Source organism: Lissotriton helveticus, chromosome 6 (assembly GCF_964261635.1).
Source record: "Lissotriton helveticus chromosome 6, aLisHel1.1, whole genome shotgun sequence".
Taxonomy (NCBI): Eukaryota; Metazoa; Chordata; class Amphibia; order Caudata; family Salamandridae; genus Lissotriton; species Lissotriton helveticus.
In genome coordinates, this window is record NC_136067.1 from 42,425,892 (window position 1) to 42,450,056 (window position 24,165).

Genomic DNA, 24,165 nt, shown 5'->3' on the forward strand with positions numbered 1-24,165 from the left:
TAGGAAGCTGCGGACGGCTGTTACGGAAGTGGGGGCTGGTGCGTCGTGAATATCCTTGACTTTGTCCGGATCGGGGCCAACTCCTTGGTCGGAGAACTTGTATCCGAAAAAGCTGATGTCCTTGCGTAGGAACTCACATTTGTCCTTGTGGAGGGTCAGTCCTTTCTCTTTGAGCCGATCAAACACTGCTTGGAGGCGTGTAACATGTTCATCCAGCGTCGGGGCATGCACAAGGATGTCGTCGCTCACATTGAGCACCCCGTCCAGGCCGTGGAGGACGTTGTGAATGATGTTTTGAAACACCTCTGCTGCGCTTGAGATCCCGAAGTTCAACCTCTTATATCTCCACAGGCCAGCGTGGGTGGAGAAAGTCGTTATTGGGCGTGAGTCCGGGTGGAGAGGGATCTGATGGTACCCTGACCGCAGGTCCATCTTGGAGAACCATTTTGATCCTGCCAGCTCCCCGATGATGTCGTCGATGGTCGGTGTCAGGTGACATTCCCTCTTGATCGCCAGGTTGGGGATGCGCATATCCACGCATATCCTCACGGCCTCAGGTTGCTTCGGCTTCTTGGCTACGACGATAGGGGATACCCACGGCGTGGGTCCCGTTACTCGTTCGATGATGCCGGCGTGTTCAAGCATCCTCAGCTCGGCTTCGACTTTTGGCCGGAGGTGAAAAGCGATCCGTCTGTGGCGGAGGGCTACTGGGGTAACCGACTGATCAATGTGAAGTCGTACGGGGGGGCCCCGTAGGCACCCGATGCCCTCAAACAGTGAAGAGTGTTCGGTAACCAGCTGGTCTACACCTTGGGCTTGTACTGTTAAGGCGAAGTGTATGAGGCCGAGCTCCCGTGCCGTCTTGCAGCCAAGAAGGAAACCTGACCCTTCCTGGGAGACATAGATTTTTGTCTGTAGCTGGATTGAGTCATGGGCCACCGTGGTTTGGAATACTCCGCACAGGCGCAATGGGCGCCGAGTCCCGTAGGCAAATACTTGCACCCTGGTGGGGTGAAGCGTGGGGGCGTTTTCGAGGCATTGGTACACGCTGGCAGCCATGAGGTTTATTGTGGCGCCGGTGTCGATGAGGGCCCTGATAGATTGGTCCTGTACTTGGACAGTGCACATCGGTTCGGTGGACGATGCGGCAGCTAAGACGTTGAGCATGCGCACCACGTGGACTGTCTTGGCGTCTTCCTCGTCGTCGTCCATGTCACTGCTGTTCGACGTGTTCGACTGTGGCGCCACTTGTCGCACTCTCCTGGGCGGGGCACTTGGCTTCTTCCGTTGGGACGACAAGCATACACTTGCAAAATGATTAGCTTTTCCGCATGCGCTGCATATCTTCCCATGGGCCGGGCAGGTGCCATTGTGTGGGGTGACACCTCCGCACCACATGCAGCCTTGGTCGTGGTTGGATTTGCTCGGTTGCGGTCGCTCTCTCCTGGGGGTTTTCACCCTGCCGTCTGCTGGACGTGACCGGATGGCACACACGGGCTCTGTCTTGATCGCCACTGAGGGGGGGGTTCCATGTGCGCGGCACGTGCCTTGGAGAGTTCTTTGGATCGTCCCATGGCAAGGATGTCGCGCATAGGCATTGCGTCCGTTTCAAGTACTCTTTCACGTAGCTTCAGGGAGGAGCACCCTTGAATAAATTGCGCGCAAATTTCATCCGCGGCATCCGGGAGGGTGCACGTGCTCGCTAATTTCTTGAGCCGGGCGTAGAAAACGTCGAGGGACTCATCCGGGAGTTGGCGCGCTTGGCGTAGCAGGAACCGTTCGTAGTCCGCACTAGTAAACGGCTCAAAGTACCTTGTAATGGCGTCACGCATGGTTGCGTATGTGTGTGGTGGGGCACCTTCATTGATTTCTTTGGATATGTCGTGGATAGCCTCACCCCCTAGGTGGAGCAGCATGGCCCGTTGACGTCCCACAGCGATGTTCACAGCGACGAAATAGTTCTCGAGCCGCTCAACCCATGACTTCCAACGGGCAGCCTGAGAGGGGGGGCTTCCTGTGATGGCGAAAGGCTCCAGATGTGGCACGGTGGCCATGACGCCTGAGAGACTGGTGGAGGACGCTCAGGAGGGGTGTAGGGGGCACCAGGAGGCCTTGTGGACGCTCAAAACTGGATTCCGCTGATCAGAATGGTCTGGGGAGCCCGTTCCGCGAGATGCGTGAGGAACGGCAGGTCTGTGCTCACGCGGGATGCGTGAGGAAAGGTAGGGCCGCCGCGCCGGGCAGCAGGAGAGCGTTGCTTGATCCCACCGCGCATGCGCGGGAAGCGTCCGGAGCCGGCAAACGCCTGCGGGCCGTGGAAAACGGAGCAGAGGGAGGCTGGGGGCAGCGAGAGGTAGCGGGGTACCTGGCTGGTGGTGGCCCCTGCAGAGGAGCAGCAGCAGAGCGGGCAGCACGCGGAGCGGCTCCAAGTCGTCGGCAGGCTTCCGTAAGTCGGCGGCTGGGTGACGGGCGGGGCGCCCGGTGCGGGCCTGCACAGCGCTCTGCGGCGGGGTGCGCCGGGGGTTCGTGGGAGTGGCGGCGGGGCCACTGGGTGGATTGCTGACCACCTCGTCGCCAGTGTAGTGTCCTGGTGTGGGCCCTTACAAGGAGACACAGGACACGTGGAGTAACAGTGGTGGCAGTGCGTAACTTGACCACGCCCAGCTCCCCTGGGCCTTTTATTGGCAGCCTTGCGTGTCCACGCTCACGTTTGGACCAAACCAGGTCCGTCTGCGCTATGGGGGTTTTTACCAATACAATATCGGGGAGGGGGCGTGTGCTGCAGTGGTACACCCCACTGGCAGCAACACTACAAGGTCGTGCTACCGGGGAAGGACAAACACAAGATGGAGAAGCGGGGACTGGGGAAGCCATCAAAAAAGAAGCAAGGAAATGAGGGTCAATGAAGCGAAACCATGATCAGCAGACGGCAGACTGTGAGTCCCTGTAAGTTTTTGGTAAGCCCACAACAGGTCTTTTGCAACCAGACAGCTTGTTTATGGTAGGCTTAACATAAAGCAGCAAAATAAATGAGCTCGTATATTAAAATGTAATCATTAAAGAATACCACTCAATAAATTCTTTCTAGAGCTGTTTTGGAAAGGCTTGATGACTGGTCTACTGATAAATGCCTGATGCCTCTGGAGCAAGCCTGATTCCAACTTGTTCAATCTACAAGTGAGCAGTTTTCCATCGAGCGCTGTCAATTATAGTCTAATTTAGGGAGCAGGGAGATTCCTCCTGCTTCATGTCAATCATCCGCCGGCTTCCACTCATTGGTCATTGGGCCAGAGTGGAAGACTAATGGCCAAAATACTGTTTAGAATTGGTCTAAAACAGGGCTGTCTCTTGGCCTTTTCATTGTTCCGTCTTTTTTCGAGTGCTATGAGCCGACACCGCTGCACCGGCCAAATCCCACTCATTTTTACCCTAAAAGTGAAAATCTTCCTGTTGTTTTGCTCTTTTTTGTTAGTGATCTTTTCCTACTGGATCAAACTCTAGTAGGACTCCAGAGAAAAACTGATGCTTTTACCCCTTAGGAGCGACGCGATTCTGCGCCTGTGCGGCCATTTTAATGAGTGGGCGGGTTCATGACGGCCCCCAGCCGTCATCAGCACACGCCCACCGTGATGCATGACAGACGGGGCCGTCATCAGCATGGAAGGGGTTAAACGTCGTCTGTGACATCAATGAACCGAGAATCAGAAACCACACAACAATAACTATGTTCTTGTCAAAATCAGATCTAGAGCTGATGATGGTTGGTGGAAACCAGTACGGAGATTGTTGAGGAATTTTTGGGGCTGATGGAGTCCATCCCTGCAGGAAAACAAAGCTAAAGGCCTCCACCTCCTTGGTGGCCCTTTCTCGTTTCGATAAGCTCTATGGGCGGTTTTCTTTGTAAGCACTGGTAAAACCAATTGCAAGGAAAATTGTTCCAATGGTGTTGTCTGTCTGTTGTTTGAATGCTGGATGGGTGGGTAAAATATTCTAAGGCTGAAGACAGGGTGATGAAAAAAAAAGCCTTCGCCCTTCCAAGTTGTGCAATGAGAACGCGGTTAGAACTGAGCTGGGTTTGTGCTCTTAGGATACTTAGCAGTGTCCAGCTCAAGAATTCCTAAGAAATAAATATAAAACCTGTTTTTTGCTCTGTATATAATGTGGAGTATTGCATTGTTGGTTGACTGTTACCTCTGCGGGCATATATGATATGTGTCTACTCCTTTTTAGCGGCTGGCCCGTGTGGTTGTAGGCCCATCCTTGTACCTTCTTGCTTGCTCAAATAAAGGTTTTTAAAAAAAAAAAAAAAAAAAAAAAAAAGAATTCCTAAGAAACATAACGGAATCTGTTGGGACTAAGGGGTAGATGTAAGATTTAAGGAATCGCTATTTAGAAATCGCAAAATGGAATGTATGTAGAAAATCGCTATTTTTTAGCGATTTCTTTGTGTTCCTTATTTGCGAATTCGCAATTTGCGAATTCGCAATTAAGGAATAATTTCCCATGCATTCCTACGGGCCAGGAGGCCCATAGGAATGATTGCGAAATATTTCTTAATTTGCAAATCGCAATTTGCGAATTCGCAAATTGAGAATTATTTCAAGGGTGCAGGGGTGTCTCAAAGACACCCTGCTGCACCCCTGAAATTTACATGTGTGTGCATATGGCGCACATACATGCCCTACGGGCATGTATGTGGGTCACATGCCACCTTCACAAATGCCAAATAGGGAATTTTTAAATGAAATCGCAAATTACCACCAACTACAAGTTGGTGGTAATTTGCGATTTCTTAACCCAAATTCGCAATTTCTAAAACCCAAATACATTGCATTTAAGGAATCGCAAAATTTGCGATTCCTTAAATGCTTAAGCAAAATAAGGAATCGCAAATTTTTGCGATTCCTTATTTTGCGATTTTTTAATACATTTCAAAAAATGCAAAAAAGCCTTTTGCGATTCGCAAGGGCCGAAATTCGCACAAAAGGCTTGATACATCTACCCCTAAGCTCTGCAGGATTAGTCTTCAGGGCATCTGCGAGTACTCTCTGGTCATTTATTGCATTTGTGCAAGGAGTTCGAATCTAAACGTGTATTTAATATATGCAATGGTTTTAATTAATCAAGCATAACAAAAATGTATCCTTTATCCTTACTCTCTGGTAGTGGAATCGATCCTAAAACATAAACAGCCCTTTCTATAACTGGCCACTTTCACCCCAGCAATGACCAGGAGTGTAAGGGGAAATGGGATAAAAAATCTACTTCTTTGGAAAGCCTGAGTCTAATTTAAGTACCTGGACTTGCCAAACACTGCACAATATATGATCCTTTTCCCAAATCCAGTCATACGAAATTACCTTCTTAGACTAGGAATGGGAATTATTTAAGGTGGCCATTGGAGAATTCAATATCAATTTCTAAGGCTAATGATGGGAAATAAATCTATTTTTTAAATGATTATTTATGTGGCTGCATATTACGTTGGTTTGTGGTCTATTTTTAAATATATAGCACTCCATCTTGAAAGGCATCCGTGGGTGCTACCAGGGCCGGTTGTATGGCATTACAACACAGGCTTTTACCCCGCGTGCCATTACAACGCGGGGATTACAACGAAAGTCGTTACAACGACTTTTGCTGGAGGGCGCTGTATAGTGGATTAGTTTAATTTTCTATTCCAACTCCAGCCCACCTTGACATTAGGGAAGGTGTTGGATAGAAAATTAAACTATTCCCTATCCAACAGCGCCCTCAAGCGAAAGTCGTTGTAACGACTTTCGTTGTAATCCCCGCGTTGTAATGGCAGTGCGTTGTAATCCCTGTGTTGTAATGGCGCTGCGTTGTAATCCCTGCGTTGTAATGGCAGTGCGGGGTAATCCCTGCGTTGTCATGGCTGTTCCCCCCAGGGCCAGCCCTTAGCATGGACGAGATGGGCCCAGGGCGCCAATTCTTTTAAGGGCTGCCCAGAGCTGTATGCATTAAGTTTATGCCAACAGCAGCGCCCTTTTCATCTTGTTCCTGCCTTGTCCCTGCTTGTTCTTTTCTGTCTGATTTGCCAGTTTAAAGTGGTTTTAGTGCTTCATTATCATGTGGCGGGTGATGTTTTTAACACCCCTTGCCCTCCTTTCAACCTCTGACCCCTATTGGCACACATCAACAAAACCATCAGCCATCGGTGGTCTGGGTGAGCTGGGGAGGGCCGGGGGGTGCTTGTGCTCAGGGGCCAGTCCCTGCTCATCCAGGTACTGACCAGTGAACCCCAGAGGGACCCCCTGCTGCCTCATTTAATTCACTCCCATCAGCAAGAGCGCCAAGTTTCTCTCCACCCACGCCCGGGGCGCTATCTTAGCAAAGGCTCTGGGTACCATTCAAGAGTGTATACGTCCCTGTGGCACAACTCCGAAGCCAAACACATACACAAAACAAAAATCAATCATCCAGTTTATCTGCAAAGCAGAGATTTAGGCCTAGATGTATCAAAATTCCATTTTGCGATTTCTAAATAGCGATTTTTAAGGAATCGCTATTTAGAATTCTCAAAATGGAATGTATGTAAAAAATCGCAGATTTTTTGCGATTTCTTAGTCTTCCTTATTTGCAAATTCGCACTTTGCGAATTCGCAAATAAGGAATAATTTTCCATGCATTCCTATGGGCCAGGGCCCATTGGAATGCTTGTGCATTATTTGTTAATTTGCGAATCGCATTTTGCGAATTCGCAATTAAGGAATAATTTCAAGGGTGCAGGGGTGTCTCAAAGACACCCTGCTTCACCCCTGAAATGTACATGTGTGTGCATATGGCGCACATACATGCCCCATGGGCATGTATGTGTGTCACATGCAACCTTCACAAATGCCAAATAGGACATTTTCAAATGAAATCGCAAATTACCACGAACTACAAGTTAGTGGTAATTTGCGATTTCTTAACACAAAATCGCAATTTCTAACAGCCTCATACATCGTATTTAAGAAATCGCAAAATTCGCGATTCCTTAAATGATTAAGCAAAATAATGAATCGCAAATTTTTGCGATTCCTTAAATTGCAATTATTTCATACATTTCAAAAAATGCAAAATAGCCGTTTGGGAATTTCGGCCTTTGCGAATCGCAAAAGGCTTGATACATCTAGGCCTTACTCTTATGTGCTAGACATCACTGCTAGGAGGCCATGTCCATGGCTGATGCACACTACACAAATACAAAAGGCTCCATTACAGAGATGTTGGGAACACTGAAGCACTATTTCTGACCCCACAGTGATCAGTTCCGCACATCGGTAGTGTAAGGATGTGGGAAAACCCAAAGGTTCTAATGAGAAATGGGGAATTACAACAGAAATCCGAGGGAACATAGACAAATTTGCGATAATTCTCAATTTGTCTGCCCACCTTCCACCAGGAGGCTTCAAGAGCTCTTAGCGGGTTTAATGTCGGGTGGGCACTGAGGCATAACGCCATTCCCCGTTCAGCATGTAACACACTATTTATTGATTGCATGTCCCCCTAGACTACAATCTCCACACTAGGGGGCCCATTATGATGTCGGGTGGATTGCCCCCGCCAGGCTGGCGGTAGCCACTGCCTGCCTGGCGGGGGCAATCCGCCCGACATCCACACTCGTTTCCCCCCCCGCCATATTAGTATGGTGGGGGGGACCTCGGCGGACAGAAAGACCGTCCGCCACAGGAATAATATGGTGGCGGTGTCTAGCCATATTATGATGGACATTTTTCAATGCCTTGCATGCGGTCCCCCAAAGTGGTCCCCCAAAGTGAAGCAGGGGGACCCCAAAGTGAAGGAGGGGTGGGGGGTGCACACGGGGGGGTACCTGTGGTACCACCCTGCATAGGTGGATGAATGGATGGATGGTTGGGTTGGAGCTAGGCAGGTTGGATAGATGGATGGACGGACGGACAGATGGATGGCTGGGTTGGGGCTGGGTGGGTTGGGTGGATGGATAGATGGAAGGATGTATGGATGGCTGGATGGACGGATGGATGGATGTGTTATGGCTGGGTGGGTTGGATAGATGGATGGATGGATGGATGAGTTGGGGCTGGGTGGGTTGGGTGGATTGATGGATCGATGGAAGGATGTATGGATGGATGGCCCAACGAATGGACGGATGAATGGATATATTGGGGCTGGGTGGGTTGGATGGATGGATGGATGGATGGATATAGTGGGGCTGGTTGGGTTGGATGGATGAATGGATGGATGGATGGGTTGGGGCTGGGTGGATGGATGGGATGGGGCTGGGTGGTTTGGGTTGGGTGGTTGGATGGATGGATGGACGGACAGATGGACGGACGGATAGATGGGTTGGGGCTGGGTGGGTTGGGTGGATGAATGGATGGGAGCAGTCTGGTTTGAGCATTTTTGCCCGGGGTGCTTTTGGTAGCCCAGTCCGACCGTGATAACAGGCAAATAAACCAAATTTATTTTTCATCTTTCTGATTCCTAATGTCCCTCCCTGGCAATCTCTAATATCCTTTTTGTGGCTTTTGGCTGTGATGGCCTCAGCAGCAGATTTCTCAATAATCTCTGTCAGAAGGTTCTAAAGCAGAATGGCTGTGTTGGCCCACCCCTAGGGGCTAATTTAAATTCACATTTCTCCTCTTTATCTGTTTTATTTATGTGTCTGGAACGTCATTTTCTATCCTCTCTTCCTCAATTACCAGATGGCCCTGGCACCAAGCTTTACAGACAGCTTGACAGACAGAAATGTTCTTAGAAAAAGGAAAACAGAAGGTTTTCCCCTCAGATCCTTTCTGTTTCATTGGCACAGGTTTTGTCTACAGGTTATTTACAAACCCGGGCACATATTTAGGAAGCCTTTGTGTTGTTCTTGAGTCATGCAAGGTGACGCACGGACAACACAAAGGCAAGGTGACAACACAAAGGCTTCAATAAGGATGTATGACGGTACAATGCTTGGTATTACCACACGTACCATTACAACGCAGGTTTTACAACGCAAGTCGTTACAACGACTTGCGTTGGGGGGCGCTGGATAGTGAATAGTTTAATTTACTATCCCAACTCCAGTCCCCGTGGATAGTAGGGAAGGTGTTGGATAGTAAATTAAACTATCCCCTATCCTAGAGCGCATTCCAGCGAAAGTCGTTGTAACGACTTTCGTTGTAAAACCTGCGTGGTAATGGTATCACATTGTAAAAGTTTTGTGGTAAAGGATGTTCCCCGCTGATTTTACTGGTATGTCCAGTTGTGCTTAGTATTTTTATAGAACACGCCCCCTTTTTCCTAAACTCCCATCATAAATAGTGGTGTTTTTTGTTAGTCTTCCTTCCAAGGTCCCCACGTTTTAAAATACTGTATGTTCCCCATCAACACACCCAACCCAGCCTTACAGGTTGGACGCGACAATTTAAGACAGCGCCATCGATGAACATCCACACCCAGCTTGCGCGCTGTAGGATTGTTGGCCTGTTTTTAGGTTTGACATCAAATGACACATGCACCTTTCCTGGCAAACATATTGTATTGTATACTCACTTTAATGGGACATTGGATCAGTCTCCTAAAGACGGTTGTATGTCAGTACAACGCGGTGTTTACACCGCACTACCATTACAACGCTGGTTTTACAACGCAAGTCGTTACCACGACTTGCGCTGTAGGGTGCTGGACTTAGGAAGATTTACTATTCCAACTCCAGCCTACGTACAGTAGGGAAGGTGTTGGAATAGTAAATCTACTATTCCTTAGCCTAGAGCGCCCTCCAGCGCAAGTCGTGGTAACGACTTGCGTTGTAAAACCAGCGTTGTAATGGTAGTGCGGTGTAAACACCGCGTCGTAATGGATGTTCCCCCCTAAAGACATTGACTTATTTTGCTCTGGAAGCTTCACCCATTGGCTTGCAATGTTGTCAATCATGTTTTGGATCGTCCCCTCAGAGTATTTTAGTCCCACAGTTTTTTTTACTGGATGTTTGGGTGTGTCCTTCTGCCTCCATTGGAATGCACGAGCCATTCTGTTGCACCGGAAACTGGCCCGCGAGCGGCCCAGTGGCACTGGGCAACGATTGATGACCCAATCGTTGCCCAGTGAAATATGGATGCTATGTAAAAAAGATTACTTTGTTTTCTGTAGCATCCATTTACAGATTTCGTTCTGCACTCACTCCTCAGTGCTGCCAGCCAAACAAGCATTGGCAAAGCCAATAGGTTTGATATTTGTATGGTGTGGACACCTGATCAGCTCTTATGTAACCAGAGAATGGGAGTGTAAATGAAGATGGCCTATTTTCTGTGATTTGTTTTGAAAATTTCTAGCTTGCCTAATAATGTCTTATACAGAGTATGACTGATGTAATTATGTACTTTTATATAATGGAGTAGATAGCGTGTTCCATAGAAACGGACACGTTAGCTCTAACTAGAATATCATGTATACATATGACTGAGTGTCTAATTTGCGTAATGTAGACCTGACAGCGTTACCAACCCCTCCTTGGCGTGATTCAAACAGGACCTCAAATCTCTACTGCTCAACAACTACTTAAGCTCGCCCACGAGCTGAACCACGTTTACCAAAGATCCAACCTCCAGCAACACGATCCTTCAATGCGGTCAGGCCCGGACTGGCCGTTGCGGGCACCGGGCAATCCCCCGGTGCGCCACAAGGGTGGGGGCCGGTTTTGGGCCCCTGGGGGCCGGTTTTGTTACAGGGCCGTTTATGCAGCATAGCTACAAAATCGGCCGAAAACCGGCCCCGGCAAAGAGCTCAGACCTCCCCCCGGGGGCCATCCGAGCATTTTCCCGGGGACGGTTTTGGTTCCCAGTCCGGCCCTGAATGCGGGCGTCAGACTTGTGCAGTCTATAATCTGTCATTAACTCCACTACCCTAATGCTGTATTTTTATTTACTTTTCTCTTTGACTATTTGACTACCTTAATGCTGTATTATTCCATATTCTTTGGTCAACTGATGCGACCCACAAGAATCCTCACGTGTAATTTTCTTCGCATGATATGTAAAGTGCTCTGATACCTTCCGGTCTAGCTAGCGCTATATAAAACTCAAATAAACCAAAAAAAATACAAAAATAAAAATACCAGTTACACCCTTTATTTACTTGGCTCATGAGTGATTTCCAACTTGTACTCAAGACGTGGAACTGTATTCTGTTACAGGTCTGTAAGGTACTCCTCTATATCTACAAATACAATAAACAGCTTGGCACGTGGGAATTACTTTACATTTCTCTTTTGTATTTTTAATTTTAATTGTATGAGTGTAAATTTATTATGATTGGAACACATTACTGAGTAGTCAGTTTTTTAAAATAAGTTAAATAATGTATATGTTAACAAAAGGCCTATTAGAACAAAAGTGTTCATGTAAATGTCCAGTTTACTGTGTTTGAAATTCAACCACACTGAAAATATTATTGTATAAACCGTGAGTACCCATGTAATTAGTGGGGGTGGGCAAAAAATTCTACTCCGTCGGCGGCGTTTGCTGAGTTTTGCCCACTCAGCGTTTCGCTTGGATCACAGAGTTCTGGCAAAACTACGCCAATTGCCACGTGGTGGAGTTTTTTTCTCGTGCATGGCTTGCCAACGTTAAGTTGGCAACACGAGTGAGAATGTGCGAACCTTTGTGTGATTTTGGGGAGCTAGAACGACTCGCGGAGAGATTCCACAATGCGGGCCGTTGCTTTGAGAAAGCTGCCTCGAGCGTAGAAAACCTACTCGAGTGGTAGAAAGAAGCCACGCCCTCTGGCGTGCTGCAAGGTGCAGTTCGCAATGATTTTACAGCGCGGAACAAGCTGCCGGCTATAGAATTAGGCATCGCCAGAACAATGTACCAAATTCTGCCTGCTGGCAGAACTCTCCGGAATATCACTGAGTTTTTATGTAACTTAACCCCATGCGCGCTACGCGTTTTCCCCCTGTGCGCTGACTTTTGCAAAAACCCGCGGTTCATGACGAGCTCAGCTCGTCATGAGCGTACGAGAGGCGTAACTCATGACGAGCTCGTCATGAGCGTCGAAGGGGTTAATAGAATTCCGCAGAGTGAAACTCAGCGACTTCTGCCCACCCCTAGTAATTAGCATTAACATACTTTTTATTTTTAAAACAGATGTATTGTAATTTTTCAATGCATTAGTAGAGCAATGATAAGGTTTTTGAGCCAACTTTCTCTGCACTTGTTTAGGCCACCAAAGGTAGCTCGTCCTTGTAGGACAGTCATCTATCCTATCTCACCTGCCCCAGATGTTTTACCTGACTGCAGCCTCAGGCTGAGGCCATTAAATTTCTTCTTAGTATCAGGGTCAGCCGTAGGACAGTGCGGCTGGTGCAGCCACACCTGGCACTGAGTTTGGGGCGCTATGTTTAGAAATAACTTATGGGTTTAAAAGCACCTGCTGCAGAGTTCCTTCTGTGTCAAGCAGTTTTCAGGGAATAATAAAAATGTCAAGATGACTTTGGTGATTGATGTTACTGCTGTGGAGAGATCAGAGATTTGTCTAGTGGCAGTTTTGCCTCAACATAAAGTAGCACAGAAGGTAATATGCCTGCTGTAAAGAACATATACCATGCAGACCAAAGAACTGTATTGTACAGCCCAGTGCTTTTTTTACAGCTTTTGTCAAAGATACTTTTGATACTTTTAGCTCTAAGTTACAATCCTACTATAGCACAATGACCTATGAACTCTCTTCAACGAGCTGCATGGAATCTGCATGGAATAGGTTAGAATGCTATGTTTCTCCCCCCAGTCTTTCATTTTCTTAACACGGCAAAAGAGGGTTCATTTGGGTGGAAATACATTCCTATTAGTAGAGTCAATCCCAACCACTGTGGTATGTTTTAAATCCTGGGTTTGTGCTTCTTCAGACCAAACACTCCTAAAATATACTGTTTACTTACTGGTATAGAGGACATGTGATTTCTACATCTCATAATCCTTATTGATTTATGTAAAAATTCCTATAGACTGATTTACACAGGTAGGATGTATGAAGTTACAACGCATACTTTTACCACGCATGCCTTTACATCACAGTTTTTAAACGCATGCTGTTACAACGCATAGCGCTAAGGGGTGCTGGATAGTGAATAGTTTTTTGTAATTTACTATTCCAACTCCAGTCCCCGTGGATAGTAGGGAAGGTGTTGGATAGTAAATTAAATCTATTCCCTATCCTAGAGCGCCCCCCAGCGCAATGTGTTGTAATGACATGCATTGTAAAAGTTGTGTCGTAATGGTAGTGCGTTGTAAAAGTTGCGTTGTAAAGGATGTTCCCTACACAGGTATGATTCATACTCTGTGTACTGTGAGCGGGATACAAAGTGCTTTGATACCCTACACTGGTATGAGTAGTGCTGTAAAAGAAATGAAATGTATGTGAGAGAGGGGCTGTGGAGAGACGAGGAGCACGGTTGGAGGGAGGCACAATGCTGCTACAAGGATATCATGCGTGAAAAATAGGTACCAAGGAAACATATATTGTTCCGAAATGGGAACAAAATATAGAGTTTAGAAGCAGTGGTTATTTGCACATCTCCGAAATTGTGGGTACCCTTACAAACGTGAATTAGAGGACACTTTTCAAAATGACTTCTTTTTTACAGATTGTCTTACATTTGGAAGTCAGAAATACAAAGAAATTCATTTGGTAATAACACTTGTTCTACTATTCTGTGTTCCCCTAAGTCTCCCAATAGAAATGGTACCTCACTTGTGTTGGTAGGCCTAGTGCTTGCGACAGGATACAGCCCAACACGCTACATGGACACATCACATTCTTCCAGTGAAAACTGACCATTGTTTTTGCAATGTGCCTAGCTGTGAATTTTGGATCTTAGCTCAGCCGGCACCTACGGAAACCCATCAAACCTATACATTTTTTTAAACTAGACACCTAGGGGAATCCAGGATGGGGTGACTTGTGTGGCTCTCCCTAGGGTTTATTACCCGGTATCCCTTGCAAACCTCAAACTTTGTCACAAAAAACACATTTTCTTCACATTTCTGGGATGGTATGTTCTGGAATCTGCGTGGATCCACAAACTTCCACACACTCAGCATTCCCCCAAGTCTCCCGATACAAATGGTACCTCACTTGTGTGGGCAGGCCTAGTGCCCGTGACAGGAAACAGCCCAAAACATACTCTGTCGACTTCAAAATTAACGATTAAAAAAAAGACCTGGTTGTGCAGGGAAGTCACCTGCATTTTTGATCCCGGGCTCAGCGGCCATCTAGGGAAACCTACTAATCCCAGACATTTCCAAAAACCAGACACCCTCAACGTTTTGCTACGCAGAATCACCTGCAAACCTCAAATTTAGCAAAAAAAAATCAAATTTTTTCTCTAATTTCTGTGTCGGAAAGTTTTGTGATCACCAGCCTGACAAAAATGTCCTACCACCCAGCGTTCCTCCAGGTCTTCTGGTAAGAATGGTACCTCACATGTGTGGGTGAGCCAAGTACCCACAACAGGGAAGGCCTCAAAACGTTTTGTGGAGACATCAAAATTATTTATCTCAAAACAACCTGGTTTTGCAAGGGGGCCACATGTGTTTTTGGTCCCGGACTTGGCAGCCATCTGGGGAAACCTACCAATACCACACATTTCAGAAAACTAGACACTCGGGGGGAATCCAGGGAGGTGTGACTCAATGTTTTCCTGCCCAGAATCCCCTGCAAACCTCAAATTTAGCTAAAAGAAAACACATTTTTCTCACATTTCTGTGTGAGAACGTTTTCGGATCACTGGGCTGACACAAATTTCTTATCAATCAGCGTTCCCTCAGGTCTCCTGATAAAATGGTACCTCACTTGTGGGGGTGGGCCAAGTAACCATGACAGGGAAGGGCCCAAAACGTATTGTGGAGACATCAAAATTATCTGTCACAAAACGACTGATTTGGCAAGGGGGCACCTTCGTTTTTGGTCCCGAGCTCGGCGGCCACTTAGGGAAACCTGCCAATTCCAGACATTTCTGAAAACTAGACACCCAGGGGAGTCCAGGAAGGTGTGACTTGCGTGGATGCCCCAATGTTTTCCTAACGAGAATCCCCTTCAAACCTCAAATGTAGCTAAATAAAGCTAATTTTCCTCACATTTCTGTCTAGGATAACTGTGCTAGCACAAATGTCCTACCACTCAGCGTTCCCCTCAGGCTCCCGAGTAAAATGATACCTCACTTGTGGGGGTGGGCGAAGGGCCTGCGACTGGGAAGGTCCATACAGATAGGGATTCAGGTGATAGCCCAGCCAACTCTAAGCGCTATATTTTTTTAAAATATGTTTTTAGGTGATTCTATATTGGACTCCCACACAAGTGAGGTATCATTGTTATCGGGAGACCAAGAGGAATGCTATGCGATAGGAAGTTTGTGCCGGTACTGTGATCCCACACAGAAATGTAAGAAAAATTTGATTTTGTTAGCTTAATTTGGTTTGCATGGGATTCTGGGTAAAAAAACACTGGTGGATCCACACAAGCCACACCGCCAGTGCGCGCACACCCAGGCACAGCCGGTGTGCTGGACGAGCGGCGGGGTGGGCAGAGCTGGCGAGGGGAGGTGGGGAGGGCATAGGTGTCACGGGTGGGAAAAGTAAATGTTACAACATAAATAACTTACCTGCAGCCGGCTGGTGTCTCGCTCTTCTCGTCTTCTTCTCTAGGAGGTACAGGCTCCCAGAATGCCCTGCAGTCGATTCTGAGGTGCAGCTTCAGGATTGGCCTGAGTGCCCTCGATTGGCTCTCCAGGACAGACTGCGATGCTGTGCCTGCTCTCCCCCACCCAGCTGTGTTGCTGCGTTGGAGACAGCTTTCACTGTCCGTGGCGGTTTGGCCGGCCTGAGACGGCAGGCCAAACTGTCATGCACAGTGAAGGGAGTGCTTCTACCACCCCCGTCAGTCACCCCCCCTGGCCCGCCCCAAGACTGGGCAAGAAAGGAAAAATCAAACAAGTGTTTATCCCTGGTGTCTAGTGGGCTTTCTGCCCCCCCTGTGGGGCAGATCGGGGGTAATAACCCTCCTCTGGCCCCATGTCCATTTTAGACAGCCCCAACCCTACATATAAAAATAACATACCATATGTGTCTAGTGAGCTTTCCCCTTCCCCCCGGAGGGGAAGATCAGGGCCTATTGCCCCTATCTGCCTCTCGGGGGGGGGGCAGAAAGACTGTGCATATTTTTTAGGGGGTGGGGGCATTGGCAAGCTCATTCTAGAAAGCCCCCACCCCATACCTACCAAAAAAAGAGTCCCTGGCTTCCTAGTAAGCTTTTTGCTCCGTGAGGATGGCAGATCAGGGGCTTTTGCCACCATCTGCCCACAAAGGGGGCAGAAAGGCTGTCAAATTCGTCTTTGGGGGGCACTGGCATGCCCACTTTGGGCAACCCCCACCCCTATATATAAAAAAACATAATTCCTGGTACCAAGTGGGCTTTCTGCCTCCCTGGGGGGTAGATAAGGGGCTATTGATTTAGGGAGCAGGGCATTGGCATGCCCATTCTGATCAGCCCCCACCAATCATCTACAAACAAAATTGTCCCTGGTTGCCTAGTGGGCTTCCTGCCCCCACCCTCCCTGGGGGGACAGATCAAGGGCTATTGCCCCCATTTATCCCCAAAGGGGGCAGAAAGACTATCCAATTAGTAGGGGTAGGAGCTGCTCAAAATGGGCAGGCCAGTGGCCTCACCCCCACGAATAAAAAAAAACCATAAACCCTGGTGCTAAGTGGGCTTCCTGCCCTCCCGGGGAAACAGATCAGGGATATTGCCCCCATCTGCTCCCCAGGGAGGGGCAGAAAGATAGAAATGACATAGCCCCCTGAGCACGTAGGCAGTGAAACTGAAATGAACCGATTGGCTCATTTCAGTTTCGGTTTCAGTGAAATGACATCAGCGCGACGTGTGGACTGATCGTCATTTCACTGAAACAAACCGAACAGCCTCGGGGGCTGGCGAAGCCTTTCCCAAGGCTGTTTTGGACTGAAAGAAATCCTTATGGTGCACGCACTAGAGGGATTTCCAGCGCATGTGCGGGGACAGCTGGGAGACATCTGACGCACACGAGTACTGTGGCATCGGACGGCTCCTAGCCGTCCGACGCATCGAACGGGTTGAAATTGTGCCTTAGCGTTAATGTGATTGAAGCTTCTATTCTCTGCTCATTGGAAATCAATGCCTTCAAGTTGTGCCTATCAGGCATTTAAAGGGGAAACATCCTTTACAACGCAACTTTTACCAGGCAGTGCCTTTACGACACAACTTTTACAACGCAAACCATTACAACGCATTGCGCTGGGGGGCGCTCTAGGATAGGGAATAGATTTAATTTACTATCCAACACCTTCCCTACTATCCACGGGGACTGGAATTGGAATAGAAAATTAAACTATTCACTATCCAGCGCCCCAAAGCACTATGCGTTGTAAAGGCATGCGTTGTAAAAACTGCGTTGTAAAGGCATGCGTGGTAAAAGCATGCGTTGTAATGTCATACATCCACAGCATGGGAGCGAACCACAGCACAGGAGCAAACCACAGCACAGGAGCAAACCACAGCATGACAGCGAACCACAGCATGAGAGCAGCACGGGAGCAAACCACAGCATGGGAGCGAACCACAGCACGGGAGCAAACCACAGCACGGGAGCAAACCACAGCACGGGAGCAAACCACAGCATGAGAGCGAACCACAGCATGAGAGCGAACCACAGCACGGGAGCAAACCACAGCATGGGAGCGAACCACAGCATGGGAGCGAACCACAGCACGGGAGCAAACCACAGCACGGGAGCAAACCACAGCACGGGAGCAAACTACAGCACGGGAGCAAACCACAGCATGGGAGCGAAGCACAGCATGGGAGCAAACCACAGCACGGGAGCGAACCACAGCACGGGAGCGAACCACAGCACGGGAGCAAACCACAGCATGGGAGCGAACCACAGCACGGGAGCAAACCACAGCATGGGAGCGAACCACAGCACGGGAGCAAACCACAGCATAGGAGCAAACCCCAGCATGGGAGCGAACCACAGCATGAGAGTGAACCACAGCATGAGAGCGAACCACAGCATGAGAGCGAACCACAGCATGGGAGCGAACCACAGCATGGGAGCGAACCACAGCATGGGAGCAAACCACAGCATGGGAGCGAACCAGAGCATGAGAGCGAACCACAGCACGGGAGCAAACCACAGCATGGGAGCGAACCACAGCATGGGAGCAAACCACAGCATGGGAGCAAACCACAGCATGGGAGCGAACCACAGCACGGGAGCGAACCACAGCACGGGAGCAAACCACAGCACGGGAGCAAACCACAGCATGGGAGCGAACCACAGCATGGGAGCAAACCACAGCATGGGAGCAAACCCCAGCATGGGAGCGAACCACAGCATGGGAGCAAAGCACAGCATGGGAGCGAACCACAGCATGGGAGAAAACCCCAGCATGGGAGCGAACCACAGCATGGGAGCAAACCCCAGCATGGGAGCGAACCACAGCATGAGAGCGAACCACAGCATGAGAGCGAACCACAGCATGAGAGCGAACCACAGCATGGGAGCGAACCACAGCATGGGAGCAAACCACAGTATGGGAGCGAACCACAGCACAGGAGCAAACCACAGCACGGGAGCAAACCACAGCATGAGAGCGAACCACAGCATGAGAGCGAACCACAGCACGGGAGCAAACCACAGCATGGGAGCGAACCACAGCATGGGAGCGAACCACAGCATGGGAGCGAACCACAGCATGGGAGCGAACCACAGCACGGGAGCGAACCACAGCACAGGAGCAAACCACAGCACGGGAGCAAACCACAGCATGGGAGCGAACCACAGCATGTTAGCAAACCACAGCATGGGAGCAAACCCCAGCATGGGAGCGAACCACAGCATGGGAGCAAACCACAGAATGGGAGCAAACCCCAGCATGGGAGCAAGTTACAGCACGGGAGCAAGCCACAGCACAGGAACGAACCACAGCATGGGAGCAAACCACAGCATGGGAGCGAACCACAGCATGGGAGTGAACCACAGCATGGGAGAAAACCACAGCATGGGAGCAAACCCCAGCATGGGAGCAAACCCCAGCATGGGAGCGAACCACAGCATGAGAGTGAACCACAGCACGGGAGCAAACCACAGCACAGGAGCGAACCACAGCATGGGAGCGAACCACAGCACGGGAGCAAACCACAGCACGGGAGCAAACCACAGCACGGGAGCAAGTTACAGCACGGGAGCAAGCCACAGCACGGGAACGAACCACAGCACGGGAGCAAACCACAGCATGGGAGCAAACCACTGCATGGGAGCAACCCACAGCATGGGAGCATGGTAAGACAGATGTCGGGGTGGAGATTTAGAACCAGATTCTAGAGGGCACCATGTAAAGTGTCAAAAGACTTGTAATCAGTGGCTTAGTTCATCAACTTTGTGCACTCCACTTTAGAAAGCATCTTTCAAAATGTAGGGCTCTATGCCAGCATGGGTGCCTAATACAGACACAAGCATTGGAAACATCACGTGCATAAACGTGGGTTTTTTTCAATTGAAAACATGTATTGCTGGAATATGGCCACAAAACAAAAAGGTGATCGTCCAGCAATAAAATGTTTAAACTTAATTAAAAACATAACTATCTCATATGATTTTAACAGAACAGTATTGATGTCTTCTAGCAGGCAGATATACTTAGAACAGGTGTTGAAACTCATTTAGGCAGATGACGACAAATGGAAATTAAATAAATATTTAATAAATCCCCCCCACCCGGCCCCACCGCGCTTATCTGCACGGGCCCCGGCTGCTTCTAAGGTCTAATGCTCATTAGAACGAAATATGATTCTTATTGGAGTAAAGAAAAGGTACCATTGGCTATGAATTACGGTAACTTGGAGAGGAAGTTTATAGACACAAAATGACTAAAAGACTTCTAGAAAGATAAAAATGGAACTATATAAAACAATGGTAAAGTAAAGTTTTGGTCATTGAAATGTACTTCTTTTTGATGGGCACTTGTCATCATGAACAATCCCATCACTCACAGTGCAAGACAGCCTGAAGAAGGCTGATGCATTCCCTCACGCTGTATGTGGCAGTGAGCAGATGCAACATGTGGTTGATGTTGAATGGAAGAATGAATGCAGAGGGCTGACTAAAAGCCATTCTATGTACACACGAATGCAAGTATTTTTCAAGACAAGACTTTAAAAAAGGATTGCTTTCTCTATGCAATATTGTTTTAAATAAGATGGTGATAGATGACAGGATACTTCTAGTTGATTACATGTAGATTTATTGTAGGACACAGCTGAGTACAAAACCTCGGCAGCTGACCAGACCTTCAACTGACACAGGTAGAACACTCTGGTACAAGGTAGAACACTCACAGGTATTCTGGGAGAGAGAAGGTGAAAACACTAAGGAAGGGCTAATGACTACTGTCAGCCATATTACAAGAAGAATTAATATACAACACATATATGTATGAGAAAAGAAGTTGAGTGTGACAGAAAAGAGTGTTAGTTGACATAGCTTGGATATAAAATAGTCCCTCAAGCATTGGAATGTAAGCGCTGCATAGGAGGTGGAAGGGCATATCCAAGCAGCCAACTGCATGAGTGTGAGACAGGAAATTTCTCTGACCTGACTTGTGACTGACAATGTCTCAATCACATTTCTGAAAAAAGTTGATTTATACAAGCCAATAGTCGATGAGGGCTGTCTCTCTGCATATTGTAAACAGTATGGGCCATATGTATCATTGAAATTTGCATTCGCAAAGGCCGAAATTCACAGAATTTCGGCCTTTGCGAATGCGAATTCGCAAAATGATATGTATGAAGGAAATCCCGATGCAAAATAAGGAATTGCAAAATTTGCGATTCCTTATTTTGCGATTACATTTAAGGAATCGCAAATTCTGCGATTCCTTAAATGCAATGTAAGAAGGCAAAAAAATGTGCTAAATGGCCTTAAGGAATCGCAAATTACCACCAACTTCTAGTTGGTGGTAAGTTGCGAATTCCTTGAAAAATGCACATTTTTGCATTTTTTCAAACTGCCCTGTGATGCACATACATGCCCTCAGGGCATGTATGTGCACCACATCGTCACCTATGCTTATTTCAGGGGTGCAACAGGGTGTCATTTGGACACCCCTGCACCCTTGAAATTATTCTCAATTTGCGATTAGCAAATTGTGAATCGCAAATTGAGAGAAAATTCCCATTTCTTCCTATGGGCCTCCTGGCCCATAGAAATGAATGGGAAAGTATTCCTTAATTGCGAATTCGCAATTAAGGAATATCAAGAAATCGCTAAAAAATTGCATTTTTCTTGATACATGCCATTTTGCGATTCTGAAATAGCGATTCCTTAAATGCAATGTAAGAAGGCGAAAAAATGTGCTAAATGGCCTTAAGGAATCGCAAATTACCACCAACTTCTAGTTGGTGGTAAGTTGCGAATTCCTTGAAAAATGCACATTTTTGCATTTTTTCAAACTGCCCTGTGATGCACATACATGCCCTCAGGGCATGTATGTGCACCACATCGTCACCTATGCTTATTTCAGGGGTGCAACAGGGTGTCATTTGGACACCCCTGCACCCTTGAAATTATTCTCAATTTGCGATTAGCAAATTGTGAATCGCAAATTGAGAGAAAATTCCCATTTCTTCCTATGGGCCTCCTGGCCCATAGAAATGAATGGGAAAGTATTCCTTAATTGCGAATTCGCAATTAAGGAATATCAAGAAATCGCTAAAAAATTGCATTTTTCTTGATACATGCCATTTTGCGATTCTGAAATAGCGATTCCTTAGAAATCGCTAATTGGAAATCGCAAAAGGGTATGTTGATACATCTAGCCCTATGTCTTTCCTACACTTAAAACCTCAGCCAGACCAGAACTTCTATAAATAGCAATTTCTTTGAACATAAATCCAATATATATTTGGGATCTAAACAACAGTCATGAAAAGGTGTGTGTTTGTGTGTGTGTGTCTGTAAATATTCCCCAGTAGGAAGTGGGCGTTGAATTGTGGGAATACCCAGGAAAGTTTGATAAGAGGCACTTTAAAAATGTTAAATTTGAAGGAGAGAAAAACCATCCTTACCTTTAGAGGCCTGTCCTCACATTCAGATAGATTCCTCCAAGGTTTAGTAGAATTTTCCTTCAGCAGCCACGTTCCCTCCACAGTACAGAAGCGATAGACGCGTCCGCGAAGCACTGCGGACACAAGAGGACAGACATTCGTTGACCAACTTCACATGGAACACCAAGAAAATCAAGACTAGATGAGCCAAGGTTCAGTTATCATAAGCACTTTTTACAGTCCTTCTCTAAATAGATCTAATGCATTCTTACTGAGAATGTGAAATACTTAAAATACAAAATAGTTTTCACGTTAAAATATATTGTACAAGTGGTCCACAGGAACACCTGGAAGAGAATTTGTTAATTATTACATTTGTTATACATTTACATGCGTGCTACTCATATTTAGGCGCTCATTCTAGTTGAGAGGAAATTGAATTCGATAAGTAACAGGCATTATTACTAGTCAAATCAGGATTCCGAGAAGGGTGGTTTTACCGTATTTGGTATTATTTCACTTGATTTTCTAAGGACGCGTATTATGTCAGTGATTTTGGGCCGTATGTATCAAGCCAAATTGACTTCGCAAACGCCGAAATTCGCAGAATTTCGGCGTTTGCGAATGCAATTTGGACTACTGGTATGTATCAAGCAAGTATGCTCGAAAAATAAGGAATCGCAAAAATTGCGATTCCTTATCTTGCGATTGCATTTAAGGAATCGCATATTTTGCGATTCCTTAAATGCAATGTAAGAAGCCCCAAAAAATAGCTAATTGGCCTTAAGGAATCGCAAATTACCACCAACTTCTAGTTGGTGGTAAGTTGCGAATTCCTTTCAAAATGCATATTTTTTCATTTTTCTAAGTGCCATGTGACGCACATACATGCCATTAGGGCATGTATGTGCGCCACATGTGCACCCATGCCGATTTCAGGGACACCCCTTCACCCTTTAAAATATTCTCAATATTCGATTAGCAAATTGCGAATCGCAAATTTCCCCTTCATTTCTATGGGACTCCTGGCCCATAGAAATGAATGGGAAATTATTCCTTAAAATTTGCTAATCGCAATTAAGGAATTTTAAGGAGTCGCTAAAAGAAAGCGATTTTCTACATATATACAATTTTGCAATTTCTAAATAGCGATTCCTTAAAAATTGCTATTTAGAAATCGCAAAACGGAATGTTGATACATTTGGCCCTTAGTTCCTTTTGCGCTTTGAAGATGCAGAGACGCACAGAGAATGCAATAATACAGTTTTAGGTTTGAGGACCTGTCCAACTTTTTCTCATAAAATCCTACCTATGCATGCAAAAATCTAAGAGGCAAAAGATGTTTAGGAATGCCTATTTATTTCAGGAAGTCATCAACTTACCCTTCGGTATAATCCATTCTGCCTTCTCTGTCCCGTAGTTTTCCAGGAAGATGCGAAGCTGGACTATATTAATATTCCTAAACCAAGATGGTAGTTTCAGTGGATTCTTATGCCTGCTTCCCAATCCAAGATGGCCGCTGTACTTCCTGTGATGTCACTTTCCGTACAATTAGTATAAAATCATGCTACAATTAGGGGAAGGTGTGCTGCAACACAGCCAATAGTGCTTTTCGTCGCCCCCTTCACCTATTGGTTTAGATTTTTGTCTCATTGTTTTTTCCTCAAGATGTTTCTTTGAGTCAAGAACTTTTTGCAAGTCTTACCCTTTCCTTCAACTCATCCTTTGAGTAGATGTGTCCTGATACTCATCTTCAAACATTTACTTCTTCATCTGTCTCTGGGAATGTTTGTCTTTTGAGTATTTCCTCCCCTGCAACGTTTCCGGAGTGACCCTGCTTAACACACCAGGGGTCTCATTTATGAGAAATGACGCATCGCTGCGTGAAAGCAGCGATGCGTCACTTTTCAGTGCGCACTGCTTGCGACATTCCTGATGCGTCATATGTAATGTATGACGCATCATGTCGCAGGGAGTTACAGATACGTCAGTATTTCTGACGTATCTGTAAGCGCAAAAGTGACGCATTGCTGGAGTGTGTCACAAAAGTGACGC

At 46.9% G+C, this 24,165-nt stretch overlaps 1 protein-coding gene across 1 annotated transcript in view; it reads right to left on the bottom strand.

The window, feature by feature from the left end:
* The window catches only part of GLP1R (glucagon like peptide 1 receptor), a 730,702-nt gene that overhangs the window by 466,772 nt on the left and 239,765 nt on the right, over nucleotides 1-24,165 (bottom strand). Inside the window, exon 3 of the mRNA XM_078647341.1 lies at nucleotides 22,132-22,244. Within this exon, the coding sequence (XP_078503467.1) occupies nucleotides 22,132-22,244 (113 nt within the window). The remainder of the gene's footprint in view (nucleotides 1-22,131; nucleotides 22,245-24,165) is intronic.